Genomic DNA, 15,903 nt, shown 5'->3' with positions numbered 1-15,903 from the left:
TTGTTACTGGCCAGGGTGTAAATTAAGCAACGGGCCCTTTCTAAGATGAGATGTGAAAAGACTGTACGTTGTCTGATTAGCCTGGAAAAGGCTTCCGGTCAGCCAGGCCTGGGAGTGATGCTCATTTATAGCCTGGGCAACGGGAGGTCTCACGGTCCGTGGCTGTGAAAGAACACTGAAATGTTAAAAGGAAAAGCTGTTGCCTGTAATCTTATAAAACAGGCTTTCTGTTTCCAACAACAACAAAAACAAGCAGACAAACAGAAAAAGAAAAGCGTGAAAAAGTCGGAACAGCAAAACGATGGAAGAGTGTGGGTCAGGACCGGGCAAGGTGCCAGAGCTTCCCATAAAGGAACAAATATATTTAGAAAGTGGCAGCACCTTTTGACATTTGCTAAGTGATTTTGATGATTGACTTTTCAATTGGGTTTCTGTAAGTAAGCAAAGGAGGGGTTACCAGGGAAAAGCAATTTTCCCAATGGGAGTATAAAATCCTTCAGCCTAATGAAATGTTTTCTCTGGTTTAGAGATAACAACCCACTTTTGGGTTTTATGCCTAATATTGATTCTTTGTGTATTTTTTATAGAAGCCTTGATGAAATTCAGTTAATTGTATTTTATTAGAGTGAGAGATTGTCTTTTTTAATATTCTCCAGTCCTCCTCACTCTTGACTCTTCCTTCTGTCTCTCTGCTCCCTATCAATAGTTTAACTTTGATGGATGATTTGTGACAGTTGGAAAAAAATAAAATAAAACTCTCGCTCTACCTTTTTGATCTGCTTCCAGTTTGCGCAATTGCAAAAGCTCTGAAAAAGCCAAGTTTCTTTAAGCAGTAAGATGCTGAAATATGGTCATTAAATCCTGATGGGTTTTTCATTCTGCATCCCATAATTTTAAGGAGACCCAGTTTCTGAAATGCTTGGATAAATGCAGAAAGTATAAGAAGGTGGAAAGGAGGTCTCAAGGCAGCTTTTGAATCTGTGGGACACTGAGTTTATTTACAAACACTGCAAGAGGTCATAAATTATCAGGGGCTGCCGTACTAAGCAAAGCAGACCCAGGAACAGAACATGGAAGGTTTGGGGGTTTGAGCAGCTTGGTGGCTGGTGATGGGGGCTTCTGTGGCTTCCCCCTGATTACGTCTTGGGTGTTTTATCTGGCGAAAGCATTATCTTGAGAAAACTGCTTTTGCTCTTGGGCAATAAGGTGACTTACTTCTCGGGATAGAGGGTCTCATCAAAGAACTTGGACAAGAAGAGTTAGTGGTTTGTGGAAACTGTAATCTTTATTGACTGGGGTGGGCATGGAAAGCAGAATTAAAATGAGAATTGAAAAAGGTTCGGATTGATTTAAACCCAAAGAATAGTGAAAATGAAAAATAAGAGAGAGGCAGGATATTATAGTGCTAATAGTTCTGCCCCAGGAGACTTGGATTTTGGTCCTGGTTTTGTGACTTAGAAGCCATGTGTCCTTGGGTAAATCACTTAAATTCTCTGAGCTTCAGTTTTCCTGTTTGTGAGATGGGTTTTTTTTTTTTTTGGGGGGGGGGGTTGCTCATTATGGGCTGGGGGAAGAAAACCACATGTGTTATCTAATTTAACCATCTCAAGAACCTTATGAGGCAGGAAGTATGATTGTTATTCGAAGATACAGATAAGGACACTGAGACACATCGGAGGTTGGACATTTCCTGAGTCTGTGACAGGGACAGGATTTGGAGACAGGCTGTTTAAGGCTAGTGTCTGAAAGAACTGTAATGCATGCTGCTACCATAGAGCCAGCCTGGAGACATCATCCTTGCCCCACTTACGAGATCGTGGCACGATCTGGTAAGTTAATACTGGTGCAAAGTGTTCTATAAAATAAAAAGTCACGCCAGTGGAAGGTGGCATTGTTTTCCATTATCAGTAGGCTTCCTAGTGTTAGATGTGGTGAGTATGCCCGAGACCAGACTCAAGGGCAATGAGGCTACTTTGCATCATGGGTGCACTAGTTTCCCAGGGCTTCTGAGACAAAGTACGGGAAGCCACGTGGCTGAGAGCAATCCACTTTTATTGTCCCACAGTTCTGGAAGCCAGACATAAAGGTTTTGGCACGGCCATGCTCCCTCTCAAGGCAAGAGGATGTTCCAGGCCATCCTCCCAGATTCCGGAAGCCTCAGACGTCCCTTGGCTTGTTCCTCCGCCCTGTATCTTCATGTCCTCGTCTCCCTGTGCATGTCTGTGCCCGGATTTCACCCTTTGTAAGGACAGCAGTCATGTTGGATTAGGGTCCACCCTAATGATCTCATCTTGATCGTCTGTAAAGACCTTGTTTCTGATTAAGGTCACACTGACAGATACTGGGGATTAGGACTTTAATATATATATGTTTTTTCTGAAGGTAGTGGTGGTGATGGGGATGTAATTGAACCCGTAACAGTGAGAAAGTGCAGGGATGGGATATGGAGTCAGCCACACCAGAGTCCAAATCCAGCCTCCACAGTTGACGAATGCACTGCGGCTGTAACAGATTACACACGTTCAGTGGCTTAGAACGGTATATGTTTACTATCTGAAAGTTCTAGAGGTCCAAAATCTGCATGGGTGTTCCTTAGCTAAAATTGAGGTGTGAGCAGGGCTGTGTGCCCAGCAGAGGTTCCAGGGAGAATCTGTTTCTTGCCTTTTTCAGTCTTCAGGAGCTGCTTGCGCTCCTTACCTCACGGCCTGGTCCCTTCCTCCGTCTTCAAAGCCAGCAAGATACTATCTTCAAATCTCTCTTGGAATTTGACTTTGGCCTTCTGCCTCTCTCTTCCATTTTTCAAGGATCCTTGTGATTCCATTGTCATTTTAAGGAGCCTTGTGATTACCATCTGGATAATTTAGTATCCTCTCCCCATGTCAAGAATTATTCTGGGGGAGTTATTCTGCCTCCCACAGTGACTATCCTAAACTCCCTCTGTTACTCAGGAATCCTCATGATTTTATATATGTTGTTGAGAAGGTTGAAGGAAGGCATTCTTGTGACGAGCTCGGGGCCAGTGCCCAGCACGGAGTAGCAACTCATTACCTGCTAGCTGCTGATACAACATGCATGCAGGATTTTAATGGGAAGCTATCTTTGTAAATCCTTTGGGGGACCTGGGCAAATATTTCTGAGGTTTGTATGGACCCAAAGCAAAGCATAGGTGTTCTGTTTTCTGCGTGATCAGTAACGCTACATGTCACTAACAGAGCGGGGCTGGCACCTACCTCATTTGCGTGGCCTACATTCCCTTCTTTTGGTTTGCTTTCCAAATCAAGTGGCAATTGATACAGATTATGCATGGGAAAGACGGCCAATTTAAGTTGGTCATCTTAATATAGTGGACTATTCCCTTTTAGGCACCTCAGTGTCTTAAGACATTAAAAATTTTGTTTTTAATGTTTACTTATTTTTGAGAGAGAGAGAGAGAGAGAGAGAGAGAGACTGTGCTAGCGGGGGAGGGACAGAGAGAAGGGGAGACACAGAATTGGAAGCGGGCTCCAGGCTCTGAGCTGTCAGTACAGAGCCGGCTGCGGGGCTCCAACTCACGGACCGCGAGATCGTGACCTGAGCCGAAGTTGAACGCTCAACCGAGTGAACCAGGCGCCCCTAATGCCTAATATCTAAGACATTTTAATGGCCACTGTAGCACTTACTCAATCACCTCCCAATCCCCAGCCCCGGTTTAAATTATTTTGGAGTGTTTAATGTATCTTATAGAAGCAGCCTAAAGCCATACCGATAGAATGGAATAATAAAAAATTATTGTTTTTTATAACTACAATAACAATATAAATAATTGAGCAATACTTTATAGTTTTACAAAAGGCTTTCTCATAGACTATCAAATAAATGACTGATTTGATGGTTCTACAAGCATCCTAGCGTGAGGATGGAGGTTGGTGCACTGGCCTCAGAATCAGACTGACCTGCTTTTTATTCCCACCATCACCCCTTACGAACTTTGGGATCCCAGCCAAGGCATAGACCCTCTCTGGGCCTCAGTTTCCTCATCTGTTAAGCGAAAGAAACATTGTAGTTCCCTCATGGGGTTGTAGTGAGGATCCAGTGAGAAAAGAGCCACAAAGCACCGGGTACAGTGCTCGGTGCCTCTCCGCGACGATCAATATCGGCTGCCATTGTCACTATTATCGTAAAGAGGTGTTGAAGCCAAGCTCTACCAGTTCTTTTTTTTTTTTTTTAATTTTTTTTTTAACGTTTATTTATTTTCAAGACAGAGAGAGAGCATGAACGGGGGAGGGGCAGAGAGAGAGGGAGACAGAATCGGAAGCAGGCTCCAGGCTCTGAGCCATCAGCCCAGAGCCTGACGCGGGGCTCGAACTCACAGACCGCGAGATCGTGACCCGGGCTGAAGTCGGACGCTCAACCGACTGAGCCACCCGGGCGCCCCGAGCTCTACCAGTTCTAACTGCAGCTGTGCCTTCGAGTTAATAGAGTTAATAGAGGCTACAGTCCAAAGTGAGATGCAAAACCACAAGCAAGACTTACAAACGGAGGCGAACAAGTCTTGGGTTCTGACTCACTGTTGGCCACTGGTCTCAAAGAGGTTGGAAAGATAGATGCATGGGTGGGGGATGAGGAGGGAGATAGGCGGAGCTGTGGTGGGGTGAGCATCTCCGACAGGGAGAAGGGTGGGAGGATTCTTCTCAGGGCCAGAGGGGCTGCAAGGAATTCACCCAGAGAATGTAATGTGTCTCTGGCAGTTTGGGCAACATGATGTACTGGTGTGCGGCTCATCTCTAGAGGCCAGAGTGAGAGAGGCTGGCTAGCTAGTTGCGACAGAAAGAAGTGAAGGAGCAATTGCCACTGCCTTGGGGCCAGCTGCCCTCCCTGCATTTCTCTAGGTAGTGAGTCTTGTGGAGCCGGTGGGGGCTGTGCTGGTGAGCAGTGGGGCTGTCTCAGATCTTCGATCTTAGATGTCTTAGATCCTGATCAAGATGGCCGCCAGCAGGGGTGAGGTCCTTCCCAACTGGGAGGAAGCAGAGGTCTGGATCTCTAAGTACCTGCCGGAGGGGAAACATTGATCTAAGTCAACAGAACTACGGGGGAGAAATGCTCACCTATCGGGTGAGGACACCATGTTTCAGAGACGCAGAGAAGTACTCCTGGAGAGAAGTGGATGCTAGGTCATCCCAAGATGAGACACATCTCTTTCTCTCCCTCCCTTACACTCTGATCCAGGAGGGTCATAAACCATGATTAGCAGGTTTGAGGAGAAGGGACGAATGTGCAAGGTGGGAAAGGAGAAGTCAAACGTCATCTTGCCCCAGGCAGGCAGCCAGCCTGCTCAGCCAGCTGTGAACACGGAGAGGATGTGAGGGAGGGCATAAAAGTGGAAAGTTTTATTTATTCCTTTGGACCCAAAGATATGAATTACCCGACCAAGACTGCTCCGATTACAGTTGACCCTTCAACAACATGGGTTTGAGCCGAGTGGGTCCTCTTATACAGGGAGTTTTCACAGTACAGTAAGTATATTTTCTCTTCCTTAAGATTTTCTTAATCACATTTTCTTTTCTTTACTTTACTTTATTGTAGAAATACAGGGTATATAATATGTGTAACATACAACATCTGTTAATCGAGTGTTTATGTTATTGGTAAGGCTTCCAGCAGATGATAGCCGATTAGTAGTTAAGTTCTGGGAAGTCAAAAGTTATACGTGGTTTTTCCACTGTGTAGGGGGTCAGCGCCTCTAACCCCTGTGTTGGTCAAAGGTCTGCTGTACTTCAAAGTGTCCAAGGGATCCTGACACTTACCCTAAATCTGGTACAGGGGCCAGAGAAATCTAGTCCCGCGTGTCTGGGTGGCTCAGTCAGTTAAGCATCTGACTTCAGCTCAGCCCATGACCTTGCCGTTCGAAAGTTCGAGCCCCACCTCAGGCTCTGTGCTGACAGCTCGGAGCCTGGAGCCTGCTTCAGATTCTGTGTCTCCTTCTCTCTCTGTCCCTCCCTCATTTGTACTCTGTCTCTCTGTCGCTCTCAAAAATAAATGCACATTAAAAAAAAGTAAAAAAAAATAAAGAAAAGAAAAAGCCAGTCCCCTGGAATGAACCGGAAAAGCCAGTGAAAGAAAGAACCAAAGCAGCTCTTTGATTATGTCCTACAAGTTATATTTGAGAGACGTAGTGATTTCCTCATTATTTCCGATAATAACCCTAGGGGGTAAGTATTACTGTGAGAAAGGATAATGTCTCCACAGATGAGGTGATCAAAGCTCAGAAGGCAGGACTTGAACCCTGGATTCCTGATTCTACTTCCTCCACCACACCACTCAGCTCCCTCATCCTGGCAGCGGAACCGAAGTCCGTGAGGAGCGTGGAGCCAGGAGCCAGAAGCGGCCACTGGAAGACCTGGATAGTACATCACACTGTCTTGAATAGTAACTAAAGGGAAGCAAAAACACAGAATCTTTGACCAGTCTCTCCTTCCACATCCTGCGGCGTCCATCTTGCTGAGATGATAGGAGTTGGCATGACTGAAGTCTAGGAAGCAGCCAGGTAGGGGGTCACCTCTGATCGTGACAGATTCTGACACAGAAACCTACTATCAACCTTGTATAATTCTGTCAAGGGCATCTGAAGAAGAGGAATATGTTTAGTTCAGAAACAAACAGTTAGGGAGGCACATCAGGTCCATTGGTGAGAGAGGAAGTAGGTTTGTTGCCTATGATCCCGGAGGTGAGACGCAGGAAAGGGGGTTGAGTTCACAGGCAAACAGACTTGGGCTCAGCAAAATACCTAGAAGTCACTGTGTTCTTCGTGGAACCCCACAAAACAAGGAACTAAGTAGTTCTCTTTCACCTCTGACTTCTTCTCCACGTCCCTCCTCAGACCTGGTTTTTTCTGCTACCTCTCAGTCCCTCATGAGGGACTGAGGGTGGGAATGTCCTTCTAGATGACAGTTTTGGGGGCAAAAGGGGATAGAGTGTAAATTGCTTTCCTCTCAGGGGGATTACAGAAAAGAGGACAGGTTTTGGAATCACACGCCATTGGTTCCAACAGTGGCTCTGCTGCACCTATGTTGGGTGACTTTAGGCCAGTTATTTAAACTCCCAGACTTAGTTTCCCCGTGTGTAAAATGGGAAGAATAAACATCACCGGCATCCTAGTGTAGTTGTGAGAATTAAATGCTTATCACGGCCTGGCACCTGACGATAGCAGGCACTTATGGGAAGATGGCAGTCCCAGAGGGCACTCAGGATTGGTGTCCAGTTTACAATGCTTAGAAATATTGAATAGAACTAAATGGTACATTCCATTCAACAAGGCAACGTTACAAGTCCAAGTACCTAGTGTTGTTATTGTTTTTAAGTTTATTTATTTATTTTGAGAGAGAGAGAAGGTGTGAGTTGGGGAGGAGAAGAGAGAGAGGGGGAGAGAGAGAATCCCAAGCACTGTCAGTGCAGAGCTCGGGCTTGCAGTCACGAACCGTGAGATCGTGAGCTGAGCTGGAGTCTGATGGTTAACCGACCGAGCCAGCCAGGCGTCCCCCCAAGTACCTAGTGTTTTTAAAGAAGTGCTTTGATCTTAGGCATTGATGATTCTGAGCTTTGCTGTTAATATTGTTTTTTTTTTTTTTTAAATCAAGTTCTTTTGTGCCAATGGAGAAGTGATAGTGTATCTCATAAGAAAAACCACCGAGGGAAAACTTAAATTTTATATATTTGTTTAGTTCAACGTAATTATTTATGGACCCGAACGGGGTTTGAATTCCCATTTGGCTATTTCATTAGCTTTATGACTTTGGACGAATGACTTAACCACTTTAAACGTGTTTGCTCTCATAGAAAGGGAATTATTGTAACGGTTAAATGTAACGAAAATACATAGAGAAAAGCCTAATGGCTGCTGTGGTCTGAAGGTGTCCCCTCAAAATTCACGTGTTGAAATCCTAATCCCCAAAGGTGGTGGTTGTTAGTCAGTGAGGCCTTTGGGAGGTGCTGAAATCATGGGTTTAGTGCCTTGTGAGGGAGGCTCCACAGAGAAAGAACAGTGTCCCTTCCACCATGTGAGGACACAGTAAGAAGGAGCCAGTTATGAACAAGAAAGGGGGCCCTCAGCAGCAGGCGGCCATGCTGGTGCCTCCATCTTGGTGCCTCCAGATCTATCAGAAACAAATTTCTGTTGTTTTTAAGTGACCCAATCTGTGGTATTTGGTTACAGCTGCCCAAATGGACTAAGACAATGGAATTATGTTTTCAAAACAATATTATTTTCCGGTAACAGATTTATTCATTGTTCACTTTTAGCTGTTGAACAACTGGGTTGGGAGGCATCAGTGTGTCAAAGGTACAGAGTTGGAGAACCACTAACCAGTGGTTCTCCAGTAGTCAGAGACCAGTAATCAGTGGTGTTCTGGTCTCTATGGGTTTCCTGTTGCTGCTGTAACAAATCACTACAAACTTGGGGACTTAGCACATACTTATTCTCTTAAAGTTCTGGAAGCCAGGAGTCTGCAATCAGTCTCACTGGGCCAAAGTCAAGATGCTGGCAGAGGACCAGTTCCTTTTGGAGAATCCAGGGAGAATCAGCTTCCTTGCCTTTTGTAGTTCCTGGAGGCCCTTCTTGGCTTGTGGCCCTTCACCCATCACTCCAATCTCTTGCTTCTATCAAAGGATTCTTGCAATTACGTTGGGCCCACCTGCATAGCCCAAGATCATCTCCCCCTCTCAAAGTCCTTAACTTGTTCACATCTGCAAAGTCCCTTTAGCCATTTGAAGTAATGCTCACAGGTTCTAGGAATTAGGATGTGGACACCTTGGGGGACCTGGTAGAGGGCGATTCTTGTACAGGTTGGAAGCTTCTTTAGGAGCGACCTGTGGGCACTTAGAATCTGTGACCGCAAATGAAAAACAAGAGGGAAAAAATGTACTTGTTAAAATGAAAGCATTTTCCTCTTCTTCTCCGCCCTGGGCGATCATGTTTCATCCCAACTCAGCAAACCTTTTATCTGTAAATGCATTGTCTTGGGGTTACATTTCATCTAATTTGTACTAATCCATGGGCTGGTTGAGCCACTCTCCTACTTTTTGGGGGCGTTCCCCCATTCTTCTGACACATCCCTTTTTTTGTACTTGCTTGCCGCAAACTGACAGGCCTATCACATTTATATAGCACTTTTCTATCAGCACTGTTCTAAACACTTTGTATATATTAACTCATTTAATGGGATATTCTATGATGAATATATATCCTCATTTTTCAGATGGGGGAACTAAGGAGGCACTGAGAGATGTAACTTGCTCAAAATCTCAAGTGGGCATTGAGAGCATGCCTGGCTGTAGAACCCACACTTTAAACCACTAAATTCCACTACCTCTCTGCAAGACACTCACACCAAATGGTCACTGTCTTCATAGAGCCCAGAAAGAAATGTGTTGGAGCCTGCTCCTATAGTTCTGTTCTGCTTTGTCTCAGAAACAAACAAACAAACAAACAAACAAACAGAAAAACAGCAAACAACAAACAACAAAACAGAGAGAGAAAGGAAAGGAAAGAGACTGAGAGAAGCTCTCATTGACTTGATCTAGAAGTCGCCCCAGCCCATGGGTATGCAACATGCACGTGGGTGATACCACAAGCAAGCAGTTCGCATATTTCATCGTCCAGCAGTTAAGCTAGTGCCAAGCAGATGTTGATAGAAAGATTTCGGAGAAACATCATAAAGTGATGATTAAGCTAAAAAGAATTTGAATTGTAAAAACTTAGTCTTAAATCTATAAATTTATGACTACTCTGTGCATTTGTGTAAAAAAATCAGTCTTAAATCTGTAGCCGTGCCGAGGACTTGGAAAGACAGAATGGGTGGAGTGGGGAGAGGTGATGGTGTTTGTCCCCTCCCGCTCCCCCCCTTTGGCGGACCTCCACTCCCAGTGTAGAGGTGATCACTTTGGCGGACCTCCACTCCCAGCGTAGAGGTGATAGGAAGTACAGGATGACAGACTGCACGGTGGGTAACAGTCCAGGTTCTGGGCCAGACTGTCTGTGTTCCAATTCTGAAACTACCTCTTATTAGCTATGTAACCCCGACAGTGCTTACTGAACTTTTCTGTGCCTTAGTTTACTCAGTAGAAAATGAGCCTAATAATAGTACCAACGTTAGGGTTTGTTAAATGGGCTAATACCCATAAAGTCATTTGTCTCCCATGTAAATACTCTGTACGTGTTAATCGCTATTATTGTCCCCTTATCATACATAATAGTCTTGGGAGAATTCCATGCGTCTGGGAAGAGGGAGATGTTTTTGTTTGGATGGAAATCATAAGGGAGTCACTCATTGTTTGAGAGAAGGAGGATATAATAAACTGTCTTAGTCAGCTTGGGCTGCTATAACAAAACACCACACTAGGTGGCTTAAATAACATTTATTTCTCAGAGTCTGCAGGCTGGAGGTCTGAGAGCTGGGCGCCAGCACGGCTGGTTTCTGGTGAGAGCCTTCCTCCAGGCCTGCAGATGACCATCTGTTCACTGTGTCCTCACAGGTAGAGAGTGAGAACTCTTTTTTTTTTTTTTTTTGGTTCAGAACTTTTATTTATTTATTTTTTTTCAATATATGAAATTTATTGTCAAATTGGTTTCCATACAACACCCAGTGCTCATCCCAAAATGTGCCCTCCTCAATACCCATCACCCACCCTCCCCTCCCTCCTCCCCCTCCCCCCTCCCTCCCCCCCCCCCCCCCCCCCCCCATCAACCCTCAGTTTGTTCTCAGTTTTTAAGAGTCTCTTATGCTTTGGTTCTCTCCCACTCTAACCTCTTTTTTTTTTTTTTTCCTTCCCCTCCTCCATGGGTTTCTAAGTTTCTCAGGATCCACATAAGAGTGAAAACATATGGTATCTGTTTTTCTCTGTATGGCTTATTTCACTTAGCATCACACTCTTCAGTTCCATCCACGTTGCTACAAAGGGCCATATTTCATTCTTTCTCATTGCCACGTAGTACTCCATTGTGTATATAAACCACAATTTCTTTATCCATTCATCAGTGGATGGACATTTATGCTCTTTCCATAATTTGGCTATTGTTGAGAGTGCTGCTATAAACATTGGGGTACAAGTGCCCCTATGCATCAGTACTCCTGCATCCCTTGGGTAAATTCCTAGCAGTGCTACTGCTGGGTCATAGGGTAGGTCTATTTTTAATTTTCTGAGGAACCTCCACACTGCTTTCCAGAGTGGCTGCACCAATTTGCATTCCCACCAACAGTGCAAGAGGGTTCCCGTTTCTCCACATCCTCTCCAGCATCTATAGTCTCCTGATTTGTTCATTTTGGCCAGAGTGAGAACTCTTATCTCTCTTCCTCTCCTGATAAGGGCACTTATCCCATCACAGGGCCCCACCCTCATGACCTCATCTAAATCTAATTTCCTTCCAAAGGCCTCACCTCCAAATACCATCGCACTGGGGGTTAGGGCTTTAACATCTACATTTTAGGGGCACACTGACATTTAGTCCATAATATTGGCAAATGGAAAAGTTAAGAAGACGGTTTCAGATTGTGGAAATTGCTGTGAAGAAAAGGTTTTATAAGAATGGGCTCATTTGTGCCTAGAATTGGTGGGACAGGGAACCCTACTCCAGTTGGGTGGCCAGGTAGGCTGCTTTGGCCAGGATCTGAGAACAGAGAGATCTGGCAGGAGTATTGAGGCTGTGGCAGCAGGAGGGCAAAGGCCTTGAGATAAGAAAGAGCTTGAGTGTTGGGGAGACAGCAGCATAATAAGTCCAGTGAGGCTGGAGGAAATGTATAGGGAAGCATGTGGTAGGAGTTAATGTCTGGGAGATGGGCAGGGGCTAGTGCGTGAATGACAGGGAGGGGGGTTGAGTCTAAGCACGGTGGGAAGACATTGGAGGATTTTAGCCAAGTGGAGACATGCTCTGATCTGTGTTTCAAACTTGATGTTGTTGTGCTAAGTGTTGTAATTTATGATTTGCATTATTACTATGGATAGACACATTTATTAAGTACTTACTGTATGCCAGGCATGTGTTGACCACTCTGCACACATGTGATACGGAGTAAACTGGAAATTTCAACAGAAGCACTAGGGCACTTTGGATATGAAATTCCAACGTGAGATGTCAGAACATATGCAGATGTTTAAGGGTGCAGGCATTAGATGGTGGGAAAATCCCCCCGTAGGATATAAAAGGGTAAAGAGCGTGGGTTTGTGAATAGGATTTCTTTGGAGGCAGCTGGTGCCAGATCCCTCCCAATGTACCCCCCCCCCCCCCTTAAAGGGCTTCAGTGAGACCACTTAGAGAGTGGGTTGTCTGCTTGTCATTTGGGGGGCATGCTGAGATGGGGTCTGACATGGGAGAGTGGGCAGGAGGGAGGAGAGGCGAGGTGAGGGAGAAGGTGGTAGGGAAGTAGGTCAAAGGTATATGAATGGTGAGCTGGAGGTGCAGACTGGTCAGGGTCTGGGGTCATTTAAAAGGAGATTGCCCAAGAGGATCATGTAGAGGGACTGAGTTCCTCATGGGATGGACACTGGCTTGGGAAAAGGAGAAGATCTGAAGACAAGTCAAATGTGATTGTTGTCTAGAACCAGACCTTCCAATTTCTGAATTGAGACTGTATTTGAGATGTGATTTGAGGACATTTATGATCTAAGGTGCACGTGTTACGGGCCGTGCTTCAGACAGACTTCTACCAAGTACAAAGAAACAACATCCCCCCCCGCCCCCCCTTCCCCCGATGACATCATAAAGGGAAGTGTTGAGTTTTGATTCTAACCCTTGAAAACCTCTCCAACGTTACTGGTTATAGATATTTTATGGAAACTTCTCTGAGGTGGGTAATCTCATTCCCATGGAAAAGGTGAAGAAGTTAAGGCTTAGAGAGTTTCCACTAATCAGAAGGAGGCCATAAAATTCGGAGGGAACCAAACAGGGTTTGAACCCAGAGCTTCTCTTAGTCGCTGCACCATGCTGCTGAGGAAGCAATAAAGGACCCTGCCATGGCAGTCTGACCGTGAACTGTTGGAAATAGCTCATGGGTGGTGGGTTTTGATTTTTTTTTTTTTTTTTTTAATAAAGAAGGCCAACACATCAAGCTGAATTTTTCATCTCTCGGTTGAAGATTGGCAAAGCTCCCCAGAATGAAGCGGGACTTTGGACCCACAGTTCAGGGTATCTTTGCTGGCATGTTACGAGAAGGCAGAGCTGGGTCTTCAGGAAGACAAGGAACGTGGGGGTGCTGCTTTCTTCCCACCTCCCCCCCCCCCGCCCCGCCCCGCCCTGGCCCTCTTCCCCTGCTGGTTTGTGCTCCCTGCTGCTAGCTTCAGAACTCGAAGTTCAGGGCCAGTCCTGGGGGCTGTTCATCAGGGTCTTCATCTTGTGGACAATGTGCTGAGCTTTGCAGGCTGGGGGAAGTTCATAAAACTGCAGAGCCCTGCTGGAGAAGTGAGGAATTGTACTTTTCAGAGGGGCTCTCAGGTACCCCTGAAACATGGCCTGTCAGCCTCTCCCTGCTGTTCCGTTACCTTTCTCGGGGAGCGTCCCGAAACCAGCTCCATTTGCGTGCACCACCAACTCCAGTAAAGCCGTTGTGAAACACCCATTGTTAGGATCATGACTATCAGATAAATAAAATACTGCTGTATATTCAAGCATGGCCTTTACAGCATTATATTAAAACAATAAATCAAGTATCACGGACTCAGCGTTTGAGCCAGCTTTTATTGCATTATTCCATTCTCTCCATTATCCAGCTTTAAAATCCCTCCCCCTGCATTTATGATTTTGAAACATTACATCAGTTATGTCCCCATGGCACTTTAATCTAATCCAAAACTTTAAGGGGGTAGGTAAGTGTTTAGGACACCGGGCCAGGCTCTGATCATTTTATGAAACCGTTGTTTTATAGAAGAACATTACCTTTATTACCACATTCTATGGTGTGTTTGGGGGGACAATCTGGTTACAATTACAAATAGCATTTTTTAAGACCTGCAGTAGAAAGGCCAGCCATTTGAAGATGAGATACGGCTTCCTCAATGGGTCGTAGCATATTGGTGCAAGATGTCAAAAGGAAGCACGTCGATACCTCAGCCTGGCGCTTCTCCCCGGGGATTTTACGCTCACTATTGGTGCAGGTGGTTCCAATGGAAACACCTGACTTGGTTCTGAGCCCTGAAGTTCTGTTAGTAATTCATAGCACAATCGTCACCTATATCAAAGAGAGCCTTTATGTACTGGCTAATGCGGTTTGTTAAATTCACCCCAAACGAACTGGATGCCATTAAACCTTTAGAGTAATGGATTCTTTCTTACAAGATGGGAGGTCAGACTCCTGGGGGAGGGACTACATTCTGCCCCTTTGCTTCCCCAGTTCTCAGGGAAGAAATGGGTGTCTGTTTCCATCAACTTCAAGCTGGTACCAATATCCATGTTTGCTGTTCCTCAACACGCGTTCCTTTTATTTACTTTGTCTTGCGGAGATAGTGCATAGATAAAAATGTCTTTAAACAATAACCCCAACTATGTCAGTAGGACACTGTTTAACATTCAAGTGGCCTGTCTTTCATATGAGCCTCTGGGAAGCCAATAAATGTCAAAGAAATGTCAGATTATGTATGTATTTATTGGGCCCATAGTGCGTTTCTGAGGAGGCTTTGTGGCATTTGGTTATCCCATTCTTTGAAGGCATCACACAGAGTAGGTGCCATAAATACATCAAATGAATTTCAGCATCCACCTCTGTATACTCCACGGTCCAGCACTAGAGTGAGCGAGGTTCTTCTCCCTTGGGGGTTTGCTTTGCCAGATGATTCTTTTAGCTCTGATATCAAAAGTATGTGGGCAGACATGTCCCCACAATCAGTAAAGGCCCAAGTTTGGATGGTGTTTGATGTTCCTCTCCCTTTTGGTAGAAACGTTTTAATGTTGCATGGACATAAGCTGCCGGGATTTTTAGCAAATGCTTGGTGGGCGAAGGAAGGTAGGCAGGGGAGTGGGCGCTGTGGAAGAAAAGTGGGATGACCATTGGCATTAGCAGCGGGTATGAGCAGGGCTTTCAAGACCCCTCTGGCCCCTACTAGGAAGATGCATCTTTCTCTCTGCACCTTGTACAGGAAGACCCCTGCGTGCCCCTGTGTGTCTCAAGGCAGCGTGGCCTTCGAGAATGGAGTTGAATTCACAGGCAGCCAGCTTGGATATCTGTCTTTCTTCTCTTTAGCAAAACTGGAAGCGAATGTGGCAAACTTCTCATGAAAAAGCTGCATCAATCTGAGAAATAAATTATTTATTTTTTGATTCCTCTTCCTACACCCATTCTCTCAAACGACCTGAATTCTACAGCCCCAATTTTCCCTCTTCTTTAAAAAAAAATTTTTTTTATGTTTATTTATTTTCAAGAGAGAGAGACACAGAGTGCGAGTAGGGGAGGGGCAGAGAGAGAGAGGGAGACACAAAATCTGAAGCAGGCTCCAGGCTCTGAGCTGTCAGCCCAGAGCCCAACGTGGGGTTTGAACCCATGAAACGTGAGATCGTGACCTGAGCCGAAATTGGACGCTTAACCAACTGAGCCACCCAGGCACCCCCTATTTTTCCTTTTCTAATCTTAAGAAACCCAACGTTTCTGAAGTGCCCACCATGTGACTGGCACGGTGCTTAGCCATTCACACTTACATTATCTCTAGATAGGCCTGCAAGGCACGTGGAGCCTATGGTGCCATTTGACTCATGATAAAACTGAGGGTCTGGTTGGCCTACGTAACCTAACCTGCTCAGTGCCAAAGCAAGGGTTTGAACCCAGGTTTTTCCTGGCTTCCCACCTATTACCTCAGGGCAATGCCCAGAAGATACCTGCTCCTGACTTTTGGGGCTGTTCTAAACAAATATAAATACCTGGGCAATGTATTCAAAGCTGTTCAGTTCTG

At 45.3% G+C, this 15,903-nt stretch overlaps 1 protein-coding gene across 3 annotated transcripts in view; it reads left to right on the top strand.

Annotated features, from left to right (window-relative positions):
• GALC (galactosylceramidase) overlaps positions 1–15,903 on the top strand; it is a 150,765-nt gene that overhangs the window by 93,499 nt on the left and 41,363 nt on the right. The window contains exon 17 of one of the 3 annotated variants that reach the window (XM_078447936.2): positions 6,226–6,412. The exons of the other annotated variants lie outside the window; for them this stretch is intronic. Within the exon in view, the coding sequence (XP_078304062.2) occupies positions 6,226–6,234 (9 nt within the window). The 3' untranslated portion in view covers positions 6,235–6,412. Of the gene's footprint in view, positions 1–6,225; positions 6,413–15,903 lie in introns of those variants that run through there. 3 annotated transcript variants of the gene reach the window in all.

The sequence above is a fragment of the Panthera onca genome, chromosome B3, assembly GCF_046562875.1.
Source record: "Panthera onca isolate mPanOnc1 chromosome B3, mPanOnc1 haplotype 2, whole genome shotgun sequence".
NCBI lineage: Eukaryota > Metazoa > Chordata > Mammalia > Carnivora > Felidae > Panthera > Panthera onca.
This window is presented reverse-complemented; position numbering and strand designations above follow the sequence as displayed.